The 22,274-nt window shown below is 36.6% G+C and overlaps 1 protein-coding gene across 1 annotated transcript in view; it reads left to right on the plus strand.

The window, feature by feature from the left end:
• KCNU1 (potassium calcium-activated channel subfamily U member 1) overlaps positions 1-21,367 on the plus strand; it is a 117,035-nt gene extending 95,668 nt beyond the window's left edge. The window contains 6 exon segments of the mRNA XM_058193984.1: positions 4,169-4,314; positions 6,072-6,144; positions 8,820-8,941; positions 17,457-17,657; positions 18,928-19,037; positions 21,175-21,367. Coding sequence (XP_058049967.1) covers positions 4,169-4,314; positions 6,072-6,144; positions 8,820-8,941; positions 17,457-17,657; positions 18,928-19,037; positions 21,175-21,367 — 845 coding nt within the window.
• The last annotated feature ends 907 nt before the right edge of the window (positions 21,368-22,274 follow it).

The raw sequence follows: 22,274 nt of genomic DNA on the forward strand, positions 1-22,274 counted from the left end.
TGGTAGTTGTGATTTGTTCTTGTTTCTGAGCTATTTTACCATTCAGTGGTTAAAAGTCATTTCTGAAAATGTTCTTTCAGAACTTGTATTACTTCTGGTTCGTGTTTTAAGGGAATCTTGTTGGGAATTCTTGATTCAATGTGCTAGGCTCTGGACCCTGATGTAGGAAAATGGGTCTCTTGAAGAATTTCTGATAGCTTATTGTTACAAATCAATGGGGTTTGAATGACATAAGAGATTTACTGGTATGTTGATGGTGAAGATATTTGGGAGGGGGCATTTTTTTAACAATTACCTCTCAAATTGTCTTTTGATATTTTTAACATAGAAAACTGGAAAAAATGTTCACAAATGTATAGAAAGGAAAAAAGATTAAGAGAGGGAAAACACCAGTAGTTTGTTTTACATTCTTTTTTTTAAAGAAGAAAGAATATTTTCTTAGACATGCACCACAGGGCAGCTATGAGGTAGCTATTTATCAGTTTGAAATGATAGCAAATCCTAGGTGTCCGATAGTTCTTTGGTTAAAATATTCCTCTGACATTTAGGAATATTTACAATATGGGTTGCCATAAATTACAAGGGTTGCTTAGGTTGTTAACCTGATGGAGATACCTGATGTGAAGGCACTGGCTAGAAAGGACAATACTTTGGCTTATGATTATCTATAAGTCTAGGTTGTTAAATATATAGACATGACCATAATCATAGAATCCTAATGTCTCAATAAACAAAAAAAGTAAAAACAGTTTGGCTCAGTCTCAAATATATTCTAAAGATTCAGAAGGACTAGACATCTAAACAGTCTCAAATATACAAGACAAATTGGAGTGGTTTCCTGAAAAAGGAATATATTAAGCTTGATTGCCTGCAGGTTATATGTACAGGTTTTAACTCGGTAATTAAATTTCACCTCTCATATCTTGCTATTTTTCTCCAGAGTTACTTGTGTCAAGAATGAAGTTGCTTTAAAACAGCCAAAGCAAAACCTCAATGATTCTTAATTAGTTTGATCCAATCGTGGACATTTAAACATTTTTTTGCAGAAGGATTATTCTCAATAAATTAAAGGACACTAGTGAATAAAACTAACGAAAGGGAATTCCAGTTGCTGAATTCTATGAATGCCATTTGGAAAACTCGTATTTAATTACATGCTTGAAATCAACCTTTTCCTGTTTTTCAAAAGACTTCCCAATTCAGATAAGTGAGAACAAAAATTATTGAAAAACCAAACACCCAAAATATGTCAGTAATACAAAAACCTATCATAAATGCACACAAATGTCAAGTAGTCCTTTGCTTCTCCAGAATGGGAGGAGGAGCCTTAATAAATATTAGCTCATCCCAGAATACTACCCTCAACATTTCAGTTTTGTCCTATCCTTCTTCAATGAAATTGTGATCAATTATCTGATATTTTAACAAAATGAATGCAATGAATGCAAAAATCAGTAAAATGCCTTAAAGTGATCACAGTTAATAAACAATTGCAGATCTCAGCTGTGGGTGGTCAATTGTATCTGGACTTGGGTGCTAAACATAGTCAGCCCTGGTTAGTTTTTGGATATAAATTTATTTTTGACTTAGATTAAACCAGGAAATGATAGGTAGGTGGGTAGGTAGGTAGGTAGGTAGGCAGGCAGGCAGGCAGGTAGAGATATTGAGATAGAGATGATGATAGATAGATAGATAGATAGATAGATAGATAGATAGATAGATAGATAGATAGATAGAAGAAAGAGAGAGAGAGAGAGAGAAAGACAAAGGCAGGGGCAGACAGGTTTCACAAAAAGCAATAGCAAATTATGTGTTTTGTTGTCAAGGTAACAGCACAGATGTGTCCACCTAAGGCATCAGGGGTCAAATCTGACTTGAAAGAGATTTGACTTAAGCAGTGTAGATCCTCTTTCTGAGATGCTGATAATTTCACTGTCTTTAGGAGCCTCTTATAGCATGTGTGAAATCCTTTCATCTCTTCAGACTGTTTTTACAATTTGCTGAGTGGCTGCTATAGGTTCATTGACATATAAACTGGATTAATGGCTGCATAACAGTTCCCCCTGGATTGCATTTGTCTACAGTATGTGGATGCGCCAGTGTCTATTTTTAATTCCTTTAGCTTTTGACAAAGCAATCCCACCAACATGTTTAATACTGCCCAAATTCCTGCTTATACAGCCAATTTTACTTTTAATCCAATTTATTACCACCTTGGCAGTATGACCTTGCTTTTGTCATTAACATATTGGAGAGAGAAATAATTACTGCAATTTTTTTTTAAGGATTTAAGTTAAGAAGTAAGGAATGTTTCCCTTATTTTCAAGGCTTATGTGCAGGGTAGTGTGTGCTTTGTGTCAAAAAACAATTAGAAGAGACGATTAAGTCAATCAAATGTGTAATTTTTTCCTCCCTTTTTCATAAATTTAGCTTGTTCCTTTGTGTTGAAATAATTGCAGTTGTCCTTTTTTTAATGTCATTCTATGATGGAGACAGGTGGTCTCTAAATAAGATAAATAAATAAAAATCATACACACACACACACGTACACATACTATTGACAAAATTGGATTTTTATTTATTTATTTTATTTTATTTATTATTATATATATTTACAGGACATTTTGAGGCAAATGTGAAGGTTCCAATTTAGAGCAACAGGCCAAAAGATGTGAATATAAGGAGAATGGGAATTTGCAAAAATATATTAAGGCTGGAATATTTCAAATTTGATCCTACTTTGGGGGTGTCCTGGAAGACTTTGACAGGTGCAGTGGCTCAGCAGTTAAAGATGCTGAGCTTGTTAGTAGCGTTCTTGGACCAACTCTCTTTATAATATACATCAATGATCTTTGTAATCATATCTCAAGTAACTGTGTTCTCTTTGCTGATGATGTCAAACTTTTCAACACCACTGACAATACATCCACAATTCAAAAGGACCTTGATCATCTAACTGCTTGGTCTAAAATTTGGCAACTACAAATCTCAACCAGTAAATGCTCAGTCTTGCATATTGGAAGAAAGAACCCAATCACAAAGTACATGCTTGATGGACATTGCCTCGCAGATGACCCCCTGTCAAAGACCTTGGAGTTTTTACATCTAACGATTTAAGTGCCAAAGCCCACTGCAACTATATAGCAAAGAAGGCTCTAAGAGTTGTTAACTTAATTCTATGTAGCTTCTTTTCAAAAAACACCACACTACTGACCAGAGCATATAAAACATTTGCTAGGCCAATTCTTGATTACTGCTGTCCTGTCTGGAACCCATACCATATATCTGATATCAACACAGTTGAGCGTGTCCAAAGATATTTTACGAGAAGAGTTCTCCACTCCTCCGAAACCAATAAAATACCTTATTCCACCAGGCTTGATATCCTGGGTCTAGAAAACTTGGAACTTCGTCACCTTCGACAGGACCTGGGTTTAGCTCATAAAATCATCCGTTGTAATGTCCTTCCTGTCAATGACTTCTTTAGTTTCAATAACAATATCACAAGAGCTACCAACAGATTTAAACTCAATGTCAACCGCTTCAGTTTAGATTGCAGAAAACACGATTTCTGTAACAGAATTGTATATGCTTGGAATGCATTACCTGACTCTGTGGTTTCTTCTCATAACCCCAAAAGCTTTACTCAAAATCTATCCATGGTTGACCTCACCACTTTCCTAAGAGGACTCTAAGGGGCGTGCATAAGAGCACAAACGTGCCTACCGTTCCTGTCCTACTGTTTCTTCCCCTATGTATATATATGTTTATAGTACCTTGTTTCTCCTCATATATATGTTTATATATTATATAATCCTTTATGCAACGCTTGTATATATTGTTACGACAAATAAAATAAATAAAAAAATAAAAGCTGACAGCTAGAGTTCAAGACTCAACCACAGTATGACAGGTTGAGCTCCCATTCCTTGCCCCAGCTTCTGCCCACCTAGAAGTTCGAAAGCATGCAAATGTGAGTAGATAAATAGGTACCATTTCGATGGGAAGGTAACAGTGTTCTGTGTGTCTTCAGCATATAGTCATATTTGCCACATGATCACAGGAATGTCTTTGGACAACGCTGGCTCCCTCAGCTAAGGGAGCACCACCCCCTAAAGTCAGACATGACTGTACAGGAAAAAACTTTATCTTTTCTTTTACATTTTAGAGGACTTTAGGTGTTTTAAAACTCCCTTTCAGGATGAAGCAGAGATTCAATCTTCAAACTTCTTCAAATTGCCCCAGAAATGTCTACGTCTCTCCCTTCCTGATAACTTTCCTGATTTTAGTAAAAAGCAAAAGGATATTCTTAAGGTAGATCAGCAAAGATAATGGATTTTCCACATTGATAACTTTCCAATTCCTGACACACCATCAGAGTGCATGGAAGTATGCTGTAAGACAGTGATTCTCAACCTTTTCTTCACCATGGAGCCCATTTAAATACCTTTTGTGGCCACAGACCATGGCCACGGACCCCCAAGACTTAACACAAGATTTAAATCCTAACATTTTTTTCAAGCCTTCACTGACACCCTGTAATTACATTATGACCACTCAGTGGCTCTCGAGCCACAGACTAAGAACTACTGCTGTAGGATAAATGATTTGTCATTGCAATCAGGGGAAGAAGAGAATTTTCCTGGGATTTTCTTGAGAGAAATGAATTGGGGGTGGGGGAGAAGAGATATAAATATGTGTGTTTGTTGCTACTGCCTATCATGTTGCAGTAGTTTAAAGCATTGTAACAGAAATAAAAGAAAGTGATGGCAATGTTTTTTTGTTCAGATTCCTTTAAGAGGGCCAATGAGCAATGCTGTTGGTAGGCTAAGGCAAGCAGTGAGCAAATCAAGTAGCCAAATTGGAACTGAACATATAAAGTTTTGGCACTATCTCTGAAAAAGCAGTTAAAGAGGGACCCACATAACTGATCGGAAATTGTGAAATCTGTGTTTGTCAGGTCCACTATTTTTGTCTTAGTACCACACTGGTGTCCTGCCATCAAAGGACTGGTGGTGGTGGGAGACATGAGGGGAGGACAAATGGGCAATAAACCTTTATGCAGTTTTGTGTGGGGATTCGTGAAGGGGAATGAAAACCGAAGAAAAGCAGATCAATGTGGAACCAGTTCATACCAGACATCTTCAAGGCATTTGCCTTGAGTGTGAAAAGTTACTAGCCCAAACACCTCAGCATTCCCAAAACATCCTCATGGCATAGCATGGCTGGGTTTGGACTGATCATGGAGGGAGGGATGGGACTGAAGGAAATGGTTTGGTCCTGTTGTGTGGGAAACTCAGATTCTGTCTGACTTTACTACAACCAGCATCTCTTAGTAAAAGTACCTTTCACTTCAACTAAATGGAGTCTAGGGTTTTTCTTCCCTAAGGATCAGACTGGGGCAGGTCTGACCATTTCTCTAATCTGTCTGTTTTACATATATGCAGTGGTGGGATTCAAGTCATTTAACAACCGGTTCTCTGCCCTAATGATTTCTTCCAACAACAAGTTTACCAAACTGCTCAGAAAGTTAACAACCGGTTCTCCCGAAGTGGTGCGAACTGGCTGAATCCCACCACTGCATATATGTAATTATCAGTCCTTTCCTGTTTTGTGCAAGGGTTGGGGGAGAGGTAAAGCTAAGAAGCCTTGCACTTAATCATGTGAATTTATTGCCATTCATATAAACATTTTACCACCAAAATATGCCTTTCCAATTTTAAAACCAAGTCCAATACCGCAACATCAGAGACAACCTAATCTATTGAATAGCTGCATTTGTTACAGCACATTAATTAAGAAGTGAATTAAACTTTTTTCTTTATTAAGAAAAAAGAAAAACAGCCTGGACAAAATGAGTCCCATTTGTAATTCTGCAAAGCTTCCAAGATAATGAAGTTCTGAAACTGAACTGAAGGCCAAAGAAATGTCTCTTTGTTTGCATTAAATAATGTTTAAGAAGCGTTTGTTGGCAGACTCAGAACCTCTTATATTTATGCCTGACTTTCTTTGTTTCTTTTCTCTCCCCCTCCCCCCTCCCTCTTACACTGATATCAAAAGTTAATCCACAGGGATTCAATGAAGATTCAATTGGAGTTCAATCACGCACTTTTTCCAAACGGATCTCTGTCATCACTGAGCTTAGTAAGTTTTTCTTTAGGAACAAATTTCACGAAGCAATATGCCTGATGCATTATTTATTTACTGCCAGCTCTCTTTAGAATCTGCAGATAGAAAGTGACAGCGTGCCGTGTCCAAAGAACAATAAAAGGGTTGACTTAAATGCTAATTCAGCAACTTTAAAGACGTCTCAATGGCTTATCAGGAGAATAAATATAATGAAGTGTTACAAAAACTCAGCAGGAAGCTAAACAAAAGTTTTCCATTTGGAGGGGTTTTCTCTCACTCCTGCCCAAGGGTGGGTACACCCAGAATGATGCTTTTTAAATGGTGTAGTTATGATGCTCACGTGGACTTAGAACATAAAATAATAAAGTTGGAAGGGACATTGGAGGTCTTCTAGTCCAACCCACTGCTTGAGCAGGAGATCTTATACCATTTCAGATAAATGATTGTCCAGTGTCTTTTTGAAAGCCTCCAGTAATGGAGGAACCACACCTCTGAAAGCAGGTGTGGTTCCTCCATTGGTTGATTGCTCTCACTTTAGAAAATTTCTCCTTAGTTCTAGGTTGCTTCTCTCCTTGGTTAGTTTTCATCCATTGTTTCTCATCTTGCCTTTTGGTGCTTTGGAAAATAGTTTGATCCCCCCATGTAAAATAGAAGATGAGGTATATATATATATATATATATATATTTTGTTTACATTTATACCCCGCCCTTCTCCGAAGACTCAGGGCGGCTTACAATGTATAGGGCAATAGTCTCATTCTATTTGTATATATTTACAAAGTCAACTTATTGCCCCCCCAACAATCTGGGTCCTCATTTTACCTACCTTATAAAGGATGGAAGGCTGAGTCAACCTTGGGCCGGGCTCGAACCTGCAGTAATTGCAGGCTTTGTGTTCTTAATAACAGGCCTTACCAGGCAGAGCTAAACCGGCCCTATATTCTATACTTCTATTCCACTCTCTCCTCTTTTTGGTGCCTTAAATATTGTTTATTTGTAGACAAATTCGTGCAGTTTTCTTGGCAATAATTTTTCAGAAACGGTTTGTCCTTACCTTCTTCCTAGGCCTGAGAGGGAAGGATTAGCCAAAGGCACCCAGATGGCTTTGTTCCTAAGGTTGGATTAGAACTCAATTCTCCTTGTTTCTAGCCTGATGCCTTAACTACTACACCAGACTGATATAGCTTCATATCTGGATCTAAAAGCTGTTGTCTGTTTGGGGCAATGGAGGATTGGAGGCTCATTTCTTTTTTGTCATTGAGTGTGCAGAAATGCCCTCAAAGCAGCAAGGTTTCTGCAGAGGCTCTGCAGATGCTTTGCAGCACTTATTACTATGATTGTTCAACACAGTGTTGTGTAGTCATTCAGTCATTCCAGAAAGCACTGGTCTTCTTATTTCTAGTTTGATGCCTTCATCATTGTATCAAATTGGCTCTCTGTTTCCTAGTTTGTAACATTTAAACTTCTGAAAAAACTGCCATGATTTAATGGGAGAATATATCCTCGCATCCTATTGAAAATCAGCCTCTTGCCATTTCTGACAGGGCTGAAGAAAATTCTGGTATGAAACCCTGCCAGTTGGTGGAAATAATAGTGAGATGCACAAACCAACATTACCAGTATTAAGATTATATGAACTGGGGAAACAAATTGATCTCAATAAATTAATGCATTATGTAATTAAATTAAAGCGTACTAGTATATATACCATATCCAGACAATATGATAATCTGCAGTGAAAATACTGGTGACTAATTTTCAGAATTTCTCCAGAAGAATGTGGAAATGAAAAAGAAAGGAAATAAAAACGTTAAATCCACAAAATCTTTAGGATGAAATCTTTCCCCAGAATATATTGAAAATCTGGAAAAATTGGAGGCCATCAGGAAACCAATTTATGTATTATTTTTACTTATTTACCTAGCCACTTATTTGCCATGCAACCTAAGGCAACTAGCAAAAACAATAAAATTAAGAACAAGAAAGTCACCCAAATATCTTTGGCTACATACTTACATACAATACATATATATTGCACGTATGTGTATATTTCCAAATACAATTTTCCTTAAAAAGCTTTCTAAAGTAAATTTTTCCATCAAACTACTCTGGGAGGAGAATTTTTGCAACTGGCACAATACAGGGAATCCTTGAGTTATGACTGCAATTGAGCCTGGCAATTACTGTCATAAGTTGCAACAATCATAAAATGGGTCATCAATTGGGTGACTAGACCCAATTTTGCAACTTTTTTGTGGCAGTTATTAAGAGAACCCATTGTTTGCTAACAAATGGTTTTTTCCATTACCATAAACATCTGCCATTACTTTTACTGGAAGAAGACACCAGATTCCAGCAAAAACTTTGTAAATTACATGACTATGAGGCACTGCAGATGGTCATAAATGCAAGCCAGTTGCCAAGTCCCCAAAATGCAGTCTTGTGATGGGAGAGGAGTGATGTTGGAACTTCAAAACTGGATAATAAGTAGCTTTTGTGGTACCTGTCATAACTTTGAACCATCACTAAACTACTGATTATAAGCTGAGGACTACTTGTGTGCATTTTCATGCTATAGCAATGGATTTAGTGGAGTTTTTCCCAACTTATAATTTCCATTTATTTAGGCTGATATATGCAAGCAATTGATCTTGTGTTGCATGTTTGTTTTTTGGTGTTTTCTTCTACAGAGGTAGCTGCAAATGCACAATTCTTTCAACAGAGTGGAATGGAAAACTCTGACAAATCAAACCATAACTTATCCAAAGGGGCACTGTTTTCAGACAGCTTTTTGGATTCTCTCTTGTGCGCAGTAAGTTCCTGAAAAGTCACACAGTTCAAGTTTCTTATTAAACTGTCCTTTTCTGTAGTATGACTCAATTAACTCCTTGATCTTCTCCAACTTTGTCAGAACTACAAACTGATCTTCCTTGTTCAGTTGAATTAAGTTTCCTTATCTAAAAATAGCTATCTCTAACCTAGCCAAGAGAACCCAAGTCAAAGTACCATATGTTATTACAATACAATACATTAATTTACCAAAAAGACAGACATATTTATCCAGATATTCATGACCACTATAACTGATATTCTTTTTAAAAAATTTTATTTATACATTTTTTCTTTGAAATACATAAGTGCTTAATATACAGTGTATTGTTTGTATAAATTTGCTTATACAAAGTATTAATGATAATACTGATCATAATAATAATAATAACAACCATAATAATAATACTAATGTTTACTTACCCAGTGGATCAAACCCAAGAATAAGAGTTCAAAAAAATGTTACATTTTGAAGGTCTTTGCAGATAGAAATTCTAGAACACAAATCATAGTCTTCACAGACAGGCAACAACCAGCAAGTCCCATTATTTCATAAATTTCAACACTCTCTTACTTTACTAAGCATAGGCAATCCCAATAATGTCTTGTTTCCTTCAACAAGTTACTTCTAATTCACCCTGCCAGGTTCAGTTTTTCTCAACATAGGTAAATATTCTTATTGCTGTTTCAGTATTGATGAGAGTTGGATAGATGAAGCTTATGGTCTAAATCAGGAACTATTAGGTCTAGAGCTGAAGATGTAGGCCTAGTTATTGGCTCAGCATCAGCATCTTCTTCATAGTATGTCTTCCCTGGTGTTCTTTCTCATCTAGAGAGCAGTGTCAAGACAAGCTATACTATATTACGACAGAGCTTCCAGGCCATTTCTTGATTTCTAAATTGATTCTGAATTAGGTAACTTAAATGTCAACACTTCCTTCTGAACTGGAGAACATACGGGTCATGAGCTGTCACTGAATTAAGAATTGCCAATTTCTTGAGACTCAACACAGACCATGATGCTGAAAAATTTGCAGTCCAAGTGCAAATTATTCTAAGGGAATAAGCAGGTTTTCCAACCCAATCCTCAATCATCCAGGTCACGATTGTCCCAAAAGTGCTTTTGCCAAAAGGTCACTGAACTTTCTTTTTCCTTGAAAATATTTTGCTTTTCATCCAAAAAGCTTCTTCAGTTCTAACTGCATGATGGGGAATGGGAAGATGGGAATATAAATCCCCAAAGGGCCTCAATGACTCTCAGAGAGCCAATGACCAGATGACTGCAAAGAATATAAATCCTTCCATTTCTACTATGCAATTAGAACTGAAGAAGTTTCTTGGATGAGAAGCTAAACTTTTCAAAGAAAAAAAAAACCAAGCAAGTCCAATTGCCTTTTTAATCACCTTTGGGCCAATCCTTAATTGTTCTCTTTCCACTCCTAGTCCACAAATGGTCATTAACTGGGTGGCTTTGCTGAATCCAACAGACATACATCTAATGTCAACAGTACAAGTTTTTGACTGGTGAAACCAACATTATGGGTTAAATTGCCACTGGATTTGAGACTGGTTCCTTTTTTTAATACAAATTAGGAAGACTCTCTCAGAACATACGTCTTCATATAGCTCATGAAAAGTTTACATTATGGATTTTATTACAGCATTATTGGCTACCGAAAACCACCAGAACTGGGTAATGTATAATTTTGCTAGGCTTTCACTAGAAATGTAAATGAAATCTGTTAAATATCTGTTCAGGAGAAATGGTATCAGCTGCCAAAATTCTGTCATGGAATAGACAGAAATGAAATCACAGAATCACTATCATTTTTCTCTCAATATGTCTCAGCTCAAAACATTCAAACAAAAATGGGTATATTTAAGGGAGATGCATGCAAAATATTCTAACTAGGTCCTTACAAAGCAAAACAATATTCAAAATAGTTGCATGTGAAATGTATACAGTAGGGAAAGTTACATATGGCAACAATTGTAATTTTTTAGAAAGAATGATGGATATCTATTGGTAAAACACTACTAGCAGTAACTTAAATAGGTTATTTATGTTGGATTTTACAATGTTTTCTTGAGCATTGCTAAAATATAATTCAAAGAGAATGTTGATGATATACTGGTACAATGGCCATTTTACAGTGTTTTAATTAGTGAATAGCTCTTCCTCAACATAATATGACTGTAAGTAAGAATGCAATATTTGACATTTTAATAAAGTGCTTTTTAAAAATATATTAAAGCAATGATAGCCAACTTTTTTGTCAGGGCTACAACTTACTTTCAGGTAATGTACCACTTTGCAAAAAAATGTATGCAGGCAGGACAAAAATGAATTTGATTAAATTTAATTTGATTTAATCTAGCCTAATTAAGAGAACTAGGATTGGGGTAACCTGATAGCTGACTTCCAATACCTGAGGGCAGTGGTGAAATCCAAATTTTTTTACTACCGGTTCTGTGGGAATGGCTTGGTGGGCGTGGCAGAGGACAGATACTGCAAAATCTCCATTCCCACCAGCCAGAGGTGGTATCTGCCAGTTCTCCAAACTACTCAAAATTTCTGCTATCAGTTCTCCAGATCCTGTCAGAACCTGCTGGATTTCACCCCTGCTTGAGGGACTATCACAGAGAAGAGGGGTTCAATCTATTCTTCAGAGTACCTGAAGGCAGGACAAAAAAAATAAATGATGGAAACTTATCAGAGATTCAACCTAGAACTAAGTAGAAATTTCTTGATAGTGAGAACAATTAATCAGGTGAACAGTTTGCCTTCTGGAGTTGTGGGTGCTGCATCACTGGAGGTTTTCAAGAAAACATTGTATAGTCATTCGTCCAGGATAACATAAGGTCTCCTGTCTTGGTCAGGGGGTTGGACTAAAGACCTCCAAAGTCCCTTCAAGCCCTATAATTCTATGATTCTAATTTAATTAATCTGAATGATGATTAATCCCCATATGCTTTATAATTGTTTCCTTTGGTTACCAAATAATAATAATCAGCAGCAGCAACTTTGAAAAAGCCTGGTACAGCTGCAAGTAATGAACCCTTGAACTTTGGATAAATAAATTGCAGGAATATTCTGATAGAAAGTGATCTCTCTCTACTTGTCTTCCTTTTTATTCTGAAAACTCCAATGATGTATTTAACTCAGCAAATAAAATATAGAGGGACACAGGTGACACACAAATCCTTCTATTTTTTTCCAAATCAGAGAATGCAACAATCCTTTTGATGTTAAAAAAAGAAATGTAGCCAAGAAATATTAAAGAGCTCAGTTGTATAAAGCTAAGTATGTAAAATGCCAATTCTTTTTGAGCAAGATAAACCTGACCTAGTACTCAGGATAATACTGGATAATTCCATCTATAAAAATGCTGATGCAGCTGTTGAAATAATGGAGTACTACTCACCAAAATGGTCTATGTCTTCACAGACGAAGGAAAACTTATTGTCTGCTCTATCCTTATCCTTTCTCTTTGATTGGAACAGTAATCAAAACCTTATTACAGTGTTCTGGATATCTGCAGTTACTGGGTAATGAAACAAATACCGTATTTTTCAGAGTATAAGACACACTTCCCCCCCTAAAAGAGGGTGAAAATTTGGGTGCGTCTTATTCACCAAATGTAGCTAAAAATGCGAGGCACGGAGAAGGTGATGGTCTATGGCAATCCCTGCAGCCTGGAACAGCTGATTGGGGGGTAATTCCAGGTGGCCGATCCACCTGCCAATCAACTGCTCTGCTGAATCAGGCTGCAATAATGTGCTGAAGCTGACCTGGCTGTTTGCCATTTGCTGCAAGGACTGTCAGAGTTTGCAGCAGCAAGCAAAACATAAGCAGAAGAGAGGAGTTTCAGTTTCAGTTTTAGTTTCAGAGATCAGCACAGCCTGCAGCTTTAGAACAATTGACCTAAGCCACTCCCAGGCTCCTTGCTGTCTCCTTTCTTATTGCTCACACAGCAAATACTGTTTCAGTTTCCTAACAGTCTCACACACTGACAGGACGCTAGCCAGACGAATACTGATGGATGCTGGTAGACAGAGACAGAATTCTTTTTTTCTTATTTTCCTCCCCCAAAACTAAGGTGTGTCTTATACTCTGGAGCATCTTATACTCCAAAAAATACAGAAAATTATTCAACATGTTTAATATCTCTGGTTAATCAACCTAAAAAGCATATACCATGGGTGTCAAACTTGCGGTGTCACGTTGCCAACACATGACATTTCGTGGCATTTTTTCCCTTCATGGAGCTTGGGTGGGCATGGCCTGCATCCAGCCTGTGGGCTGCCAGTTTGACAATCATACCACGATCTCATATACTCTTAGTTGTGGCTAAACATGACATCCAAATCTATATTAATCATAAAGCTTTCCTAGCACTAACTAAAATTTGGAACTCCAGTTTCTCTGTCTTGTTTTAAATTGAAATAGCAGTCCCTTAACCATAGAGAACCCATAAACCATGGCTAAGCATTTGTATAGTAGAAGGTATTGCATTTCACATTTAATAGTGAATGTGTATGCAACATGTTCATTGTGTTATGGACTCATTTCAACACACAAAATCTTTCAATTCAAGAACTACAGCTAGAATCACAAAATATGTTTGCTGGAAACTTGGGAAAAACAGTCTGTCAGATCCAAAAAAATTCAGAAATAGCTTGCTTTGAATAACTTTATTATAATAGGCACATCTCAGAACAATCAGGTTTCCAGCTTTTTTATTCATATTTAAAAAATATAAAAATGGGATGTGGGAAAGTAAAGTTGACATGAACTTTCTGGAGTAATTGTAGTTAGCCGTTCATCCAAATTAAACTGTGTTGTATTCTCAAAACTGCTCACCAGCTTGCTTCTATTTTCTTATTAATAATCTAAAAATTGGTCTGAGATTTCCAGATTCAACTCAGTTGGGTTTATTGTGTATGCAAAATAGATGAAAAATGCTTTCATCACAATTGGAATATGATCATAGCTGGACTACTTTTAGCAGCAGGGTAGGAAGCAGTTCAAATAAATTATTTGAATCTCCAAATTCAATAAAAACTTCCCTTTCAAAATACTGGCTTATTTAAAACAGTATAGTTGGGTAAGAACAGAAGGAGCCCAGTTTTAATGCCTTACTTGACTTACCACTGGGTAAATTTAAGACAGTAACAGACCACTTACCTTACAAGATTGCTATTGTTAAGAATAAGAATGTTTTCTTGAGCAGTCAAGTTCCCCCCACTTCATAAATGGGCAGTATAAAAATTTAATAAATAAAATAAATAAATAAATAAAATAAATAAATAAATGAGTGATATACTTATATATCTCTTCTTAAGTTTTGGAGAGCAGTAACTCCAACATGTTGTAATGTTCTTTCCATACACATTCTGGAGGGCCAATACAAAGCAGTCCCATATGAGCTGAGATAGTGCCCCTGTGAACAAGAGACCACTGAAACCACAGCTCATATCCTGTTATATTGTACCCTCTTTAAGGATTCATGGACCCATTTTATAACTCCTGACCTAGTACAATACCAGAAAATTCTCATCTTTTATGTACAGCTGTTATTATCACATAAGTATGATACAGTGTCTTTGAATATAGTTAAATTCTGCTATACAGTCTGTAAAATTAGGCAGATTGGCTGATCATTGATGATCTTACCACTAATTATAGTCTACTATTGTGTTTTTACAGAATAACATAGTTGGAAGGGACCTTGGAGGTCTTCTAGTCCAACCCCCTGCTCAGGCAGGAAACCTATACCATTTCAGACAAATGGTTGTCCAATCTCTCTTTAAAAACCTCCAGTGTTGGAGCACACACAACTTCTGGAGGCAGGTTGTTCCACTGATTAATTGTTCCAATTGTCAGAAAATTCCTCCTTAGTTCTAGGTTTGTTCTCTCCTTGATTAGTTTCCATCCATTGTTTCTTTTTTAAAAAATTATTTTTATTCAACATTTACATCTTTAAAATCTTAATTGCACTTTTACAGCTTTCCAATACCGGCATCTTTAGTAATATCCATTTTATCCTTTGGCCAATTGTATACATGTGCATTTTGTTTGTTACATACTTATTCATATAAACAATACATTATATACATACCTACTATACATTAAATATTGGATTTTCACTATAATATCTTCTCTTAACAGTCACTATGCATTGATTTTAGATTTCTTTTCCAGCCAATTATACCACCTATTCCATGTTTCGTAATAAATCATTTCATCTCTATCTTTGAGTTCCATCATTAACTTATCTGATTCTGCACACTCTAGCACCTTTTTTATAATCATGGTGTTTGATAGAACATATTGTTGTTTCCAATTTTGGGCAAATGAAATTCTGGCAGCGGTGATTATGTGGAGCATGAGATATTGAATATCTTTACTCATTTTTTCTTATAACCCCCAAAAGAAATTTCATGTCAATTTTTTGCTCAGTCATTTCCTCCAACCACTTTTAAATTTTTAACCAGTAATCTCTGGCTTTGGGACATGTCCACCACATGTGGTAGTATATCCCTTGTTGATGGTTATATTTCCAACAGTGCAGTGGGTTGTTTGGAAACATCTCAGCCAATCTCACAGGGGGCAAATGCCAACTATAAAACATTTTATAGATATTCTCTTTATAGGCGGCTGACGTCATTTTATAATTTGTTCCCCATACTTTTTCCCAATGCTCTAATTCTATATTATATCCAAAAAATTTCACCCAAATTATCATTGTTTCTTTCATTGTTTCCTCCTCCATTTTAAATTTGAGGAGACATTTTGGTAATTATTTTCTCATCAGTCCCTGTTAATATTTTATCCATTTCTTGTTGTTCATTTTGGAATCTATATAGTTCTGAATCTTTTTTGTATCTTGTTTGGATCTGTAAATAAGGCTACCAATCTATTTTAATTCCTTGTTCTAAAAATTTTTGTTTAAATTTCAAATTCCCTTGTCCGTCTAACAAGAAACATCCATTGTTTCTTGTCCAGCCAATTATACCACCTATTCCATGTTTCGTAATAAATCATTTCATCTCTATCTTTGAGTTCCATCATTAACTTATCTGATTCTGCACACTCTAGCACCTTTTTTATAATCATGGTGTTTGATAGAACATATTGTTGTTTCCAATTTTGGGCAAATGAAATTCTGGCAGCGGTGATTATGTGGAGCATGAGATATTGAATATCTTTACTCATTTTTTCTTATAACCCCCAAAAGAAATTTCATGTCAATTTTTTGCTCAGTCATTTCCTCCAACCACTTTTAAATTTTTAACCAGTAATCTCTGGCTTTGGGACATGTCCACCACATGTGGTAGTATATCCCTTGTTGATGGTTATATTTCCAACAGTGCAGTGGGTTGTTTGGAAACATCTCAGCCAATCTCACAGGGGGCAAATGCCAACTATAAAACATTTTATAGATATTCTCTTTATAGGCGGCTGACGTCATTTTATAATTTGTTCCCCATACTTTTTCCCAATGCTCTAATTCTATATTATATCCAAAAAATTTCACCCAAATTATCATTGTTTCTTTCATTGTTTCCTCCTCCATTTTAAATTTGAGGAGACATTTTGGTAATTATTTTCTCATCAGTCCCTGTTAATATTTTATCCATTTCTTGTTGTTCATTTTGGAATCTATATAGTTCTGAATCTTTTTTGTATCTTGTTTGGATCTGTAAATAAGGCTACCAATCTATTTTAATTCCTTGTTCTAAAAATTTTTGTTTAAATTTCAAATTCCCTTGTCCGTCTAACAAGAAACATCCATTGTTTCTTGTCCTGCCTTCAGGTGCTTTGGAAAATAGGTTGATCCCCTCTTCTTTGTGGCAGCCCTTTAGATGTTGGCACTCTGCTGTCATGACACCCCCCTAGATCTTATTCTGTTCTGTTCTGTTTTATTTTATTTTATTTCAATATTGTAATTCTGGTCTGAGACCATAATAAGAGGTGGTCTTAGTTTCTTAGAAGAACAGAAAAACATATAAAGAAGAAAAGGAAGGTTGGAAAATATGACTCTTTCTGTCTTAGGCAGAGATAGGGGGCAGAGTCAAGAGAGGAATCAGTCTAGAGTCATTATGTTCCAACAAGTGATCCAAGTCCAGGCCCCCTTGAATTCCATTGACTTTTATCTAGTGCCAATTTAGTGCTATTAGTTGACTATATTCTTCTGTATAGGCATGAGCAATACATCAGCTTAACAGGAACTTAACATGAGGTCCTGATTCTTCATGCCTGACACAACTAGACTCAAGAAGTCCATACCCTGATTTTGTTAATGCATGTCTTTAAAAAAAGAAGTGCATATCTGCAGATTCCTTTGCAGTCAAATCAATATGAAAGGGATTGGCCAATCAGGTGAAGTTTACAGCCTGGTCATTTAATTCTGGGTGAACTGAGTTTTCAAAATCTTTCTCTTATCTGATTGACACAAATGTTTTCTTTGATCTTCTATTATTTCTCATTGCAGACCTACCATAATTACCATGTGCTGGCTTTGCTTCAGACGCTGGTGACAGGTGGGACCAACCCAGACCTTGAAGAATATTTGGCAGAGGAGACTTCACTGATTGGCCATAATACCAGTGTGATTTCCTGGGGATTTAGAAACAGATGTAAACTGGCTCTTTTAACATTAATAAATGATCCACAGTTAATAGAAGGGCTGCTGGTAAGTTTTGTTAGATGCCAGATGATTTAATTCAAGCTAATCCATTTTGCTCTCTTGGATAATTGTCTAATGAGTTAGAAAGCTAAGCATTTGATAGTCATGAGTTAACTATAATTATATGGCTCTGGATGACATGCTTGAATGTTGCAAAGCTGATCCTAAACAGAATATTGAAATCAAGATTTGCATTTATTTATTTTATTTATTTTATTTTATTTATCAAATTTTTATACCGCCCTTCTCCCGAAGGACTCAGGGCGGTGTACAGCCTAAATAAAACACAATATATATATACAATTAAAATCCCAATTAAAATAAAGCATATTACAAAAAGGCCAATGTATAAAAATTTAAATTTAAAATTTAAAAAATTTAAAACCCCACCACAATAAAACACAATTTAAAATGTTAAAAAACCATTATGCCAGTCCAGCTTGAATAAATAAGTATGTTTTTAGCTCACGGCGAAAGGTCCGAAGATCAGGCACTTGGCGTAGGCCAGGGGGAAGTTCATTCCAGAGCATCGCTGCTCCAACAGAGAAGGCCCTACTCCTGGGGGCCGCCAGTCGGCATTGTTTGGCAGACGGCACCCTGAGGAGACCTTCTCTGTGAGAGCGTACCGGTCGGTGGGAGGCATAAGGTAACAGCAGGCGGTCCCGTAAGTACCCGGGTCCTAAGCCATGGAGCGCTTTAAAGGTGGTAACCAAAATCTTGAAGCGCACCCAAAAGACCACAGGAAGCCAGTGCAGACCGCGGAGCAGTGATGTTACATGGGAGCCATGAGCGGCTCCCGTTACTACTCGCGGGAGTATTTAGAACATTTTACTGTAGCCAATAGACAAAGCTTCCATCAAGGTTAATGGTTAGGAGCACTTGGACACAGTAAACAGTAAGCACAGTAAGCATTCCATGTTTGAATTCTTTGCATAAAATATTTGCTAGAAACTGCCAATGCTATTTCTTACTTTTCCCCAAAAAAAAATTCCTAGGCCAGTTGTGTGTTCTGTTCAGTACCATACTGATGAATCTAACAAAAAAGTGTGTGTTTTATAATGGATCATACCTTCACAATATTTTTTAAATGAAAATACCATATTGGAAATATCTACAGAAACCTGGAAATAGTTGAAAATAATTTTTAGCTTGCTATTTTCCCAAGAAGTGATGTGGGAAACCCACCTTTTTTGAGCTGTGATCTTCTACTTTTAGTTTATGGATTAACAATCAAGGATAGTTGATACAGAATCAAAAGTGTTTTCTTGTTTTGCAGCTCTTCTTTGGTGATGTGTTCACTAAAGCCCTTGATATGTATGGAATTCTTTGCTTCGGTATCTATCGCCTGAAACCTAACCCCAATCCATATGAAATCAGGAAAGTATAGTAAAATTGAAATTTTCTCATAAAGGTTTAGCTACCTACCTGCATACACAACAACAAAATATTGGCATGTTCAATAATATTTCAGAAACTATATGGAGTTTCTATTTTGAAAAGTAGCTTTAGGGATGCATAATACAATGAAAAATCATCATTAAAGCATAGGATTTTGGAGTAGGAATCAAGTAATGAGCTTTCTTTTGTCATATTAGATTTATTGTTCTCCGTTTAATCCTCTTAAACCCATTTCATTCAACGCATCTTGTACTACTGGTAGTGAATTATGCAATTATAATTAATAGAATTGTTGTCATGAGATAATTAATTAATTAATTAATTAATGAGATAATTAATTTAATTAATTAATTTAATAATAATAATAATAAATAAAAGATGCAGTGGTGACTGCTGTTCAATTGGTTTTAAAAGGTAGTGAGATAAATGCACAGAGTCTTAGTGACTTTTAGCTGTGACAGTGATGTGGAAGACTCTAAATGAGTTTCTCTTGCTTGGGAGGAATAGAAGGAGGAAACTATTGTCCTGATGCCCTGATTGTGATCTTTACTTGGAGACAGTCTAGTTGGCTACTGGGCAAATAAGATGGTGGACTATATAACAGTATAAATCAGGGGTGTCAAACTCGATTTCATTGAGGGTCGCATCAGGGTTGTGTTTGACCTTGGGGGGTAGGGGTGAGAGTGGCCAGGATGGGTGTTGCCAGCTTGACATCATTCATGTCAGGGGTGCCTATGGTAGACTGAGCACTATGCCACTGAAAATGGGCTCCCAGGCTCCATTTATGGCTGCGATGGCCTCCTGCAACCCTCTGCCAGCTAAAATGGAGCTCCGGCAGACTGCATATGGCCCTCCCGAGCTCCATTTTCGCTGGCAGAAGCACTGCAGGCCAGTCCTTCACTGTTTCCAGGGTGGCCCTGTGGGCCAGATCCAGCCCCCGGGCCTTGAGTTTAACACTCCTGGTATATAGATCATGGTTCTCAACCTTTTCTTTACTCCAGACCCCCTTTAAATATTTTTTTGGCTATGGACCATGTCCATAGACCACCAAGATTTAAGATTTAAATCATAACATTTTTTCAAAGCTTTGTGCACCCCCTGCGGTCCATAGACCATAACTTGAGAACCACTGGTATCTGCAAAATGGATCAGACCTCTGACCTACATGGCTGAAACTTTCTTGAGATAGTAACTTCCAGATGTGCTGGGACTTTAGCATCCATCACTCTTAAAGTTGAAGCACCACAGTTTCCTTAGTAATATAAGTCAGAGGCTGAATCTGTAGCCTTTTTCACAGAGAGCAAGAATTCTTATACTATTCCATTAACCAAAGGCAACTTCCAATTCAAAAATAACTCGGAGACTTATGACATAAGATGCCTTATAGCCTTGCCAAATGTTGCTCCGTTTTCTCCTAAAATTCCTTCAAAATTTTTTTCACATGAGTTAAGCAAAGATATACAAAGATGTACTAACATTAGTACTTATCTATTTCTGGCTGATTTTCTAATCCAATATTGTTGCTGTTGAAAACTATGGCATTATTATTCCATAAAAGTTTCTCATCATCAATATCTTATTTTAAAAAAACCAATTCTGTTACTGTTACTCTCCAATATACTGTACCATTTAACTTGTCAATGAGAAAATAGAATAGAGTAGAATAGAATAGAATTTTTATTGGCCAAGTGTGATTGGACACACAAGGAATTTGTCTTGGTGCATATGCTCTCAGTGTACATAAAAGAAAAGATACCTTCATCAAGGTACAACATTTACAACACAATTGATGATCAATATATCAATATAAATTATAAGGATTGTCAGCAACAAGTTATAGTCATACAGTTATAAGTGGAAAGAGATTGGTGATGGGAACTATGAAACGATTAATAGTAGTGCAGATTCAGTAAATAGAGGAACCAATATCTAAGAAATCAGTATGTTAACTTCTTTCTTTCCCTTCCATGTTATGTAAATATTCAGGTCTTTGAATACAGTGATTTTGTATGTTTGTTGCTCTAATAAAAGTATTGTTTTATAAATTGCTTTTTTTTTCTCATGACCAATACAGCTATTGTTTTTAATTGATTTCTGTTTTATTGGTGACTTTTCTCCAAAACAGGTTTGTGATTGCTCGGCCACCCACTAATTTTGAGGTCCTCACTTCTGATCAACTCTTTTGCCTTGTTCCATATAACATTTTATTCAAAGACCTAACAAATGTAGTGAAGTCTATTCCATCAAGACGTCAAAAGTTTAGCGGTCAGAAGAAAGAAAATGACACTTCCTTTACAAATAAAGTCTTCTTTCTTTAAGAAGTATCTGCAACCATTTGTTTTAAGTTTTTTTTTAAAACCCCAGAGATCTGAAGTAATGTTCTGTGCAAACCAGTGGTGAAATTCATCCGGCTCTATCCAGATCACACGAGAGTCCCGTTTTTGACCCTCTGTGCACGCAGAAGGCTCTGCACATGTGTGGAGGAGGGATACATGATCATAGCGAGCAAACACACATGCTCACATTTGTGAACCAGTAGCGAAGGTAGGTGAATACCACCCCTGGTGCAAACAATAAACTTGTAACATAGAAGATTTATTCAGTTCTATACACGAGAATCTGTTCAACTAATGTTGTTATTGTTAGTTGCAAAGTCATGTCCAACCCATCATGACCCCATGGACAACATTCCTCCAGGCCTTCCTGTCCTCTACTATCCCTCCATCCAGCCACCTCATTCTCTGTCATCCCCTTCTTTTGCACCTTTCCCAGCATTAGGCTTTTCTCCAGTGAGTCAGCTAATGGTCAGCACTAAACTGGCACTAGATAAGGGTCAATAGAATATGGAATACTTGGATCTTTTGTGGCAATCTAAGGACTCTAAACTGATCATACATTTAACTCTACTGCCCAGCTCTGCCTGCTCTTCTCCCGTATATAAGAATGTAGAAGCAGTCTGCTACTTACTTGAAAAGACTCCAAAACTTTATAACAATTTGAGGATGGCATTCACCCATCTGATCCCACCTTCTTGATGGTATATTTTAAATATGCCTCCTTTCCCCAGAATTGGTTATCAAATGGTATTTCCCTTAAGTTTAAATTAAAAGTCCTTTTTTTTATTAAAAAGTTTTACCACAGTTTTAACAAATAATTACCCTCCTCCTCCCTCCACCTCCCCCACCTCCCTCCCTTCACCCCCTTCACCCAACCCCCTCCCCCCGA

Source organism: Ahaetulla prasina, chromosome 9 (assembly GCF_028640845.1).
Source record: "Ahaetulla prasina isolate Xishuangbanna chromosome 9, ASM2864084v1, whole genome shotgun sequence".
In the NCBI taxonomy this organism is placed as follows: Eukaryota; Metazoa; Chordata; class Lepidosauria; order Squamata; family Colubridae; genus Ahaetulla; species Ahaetulla prasina.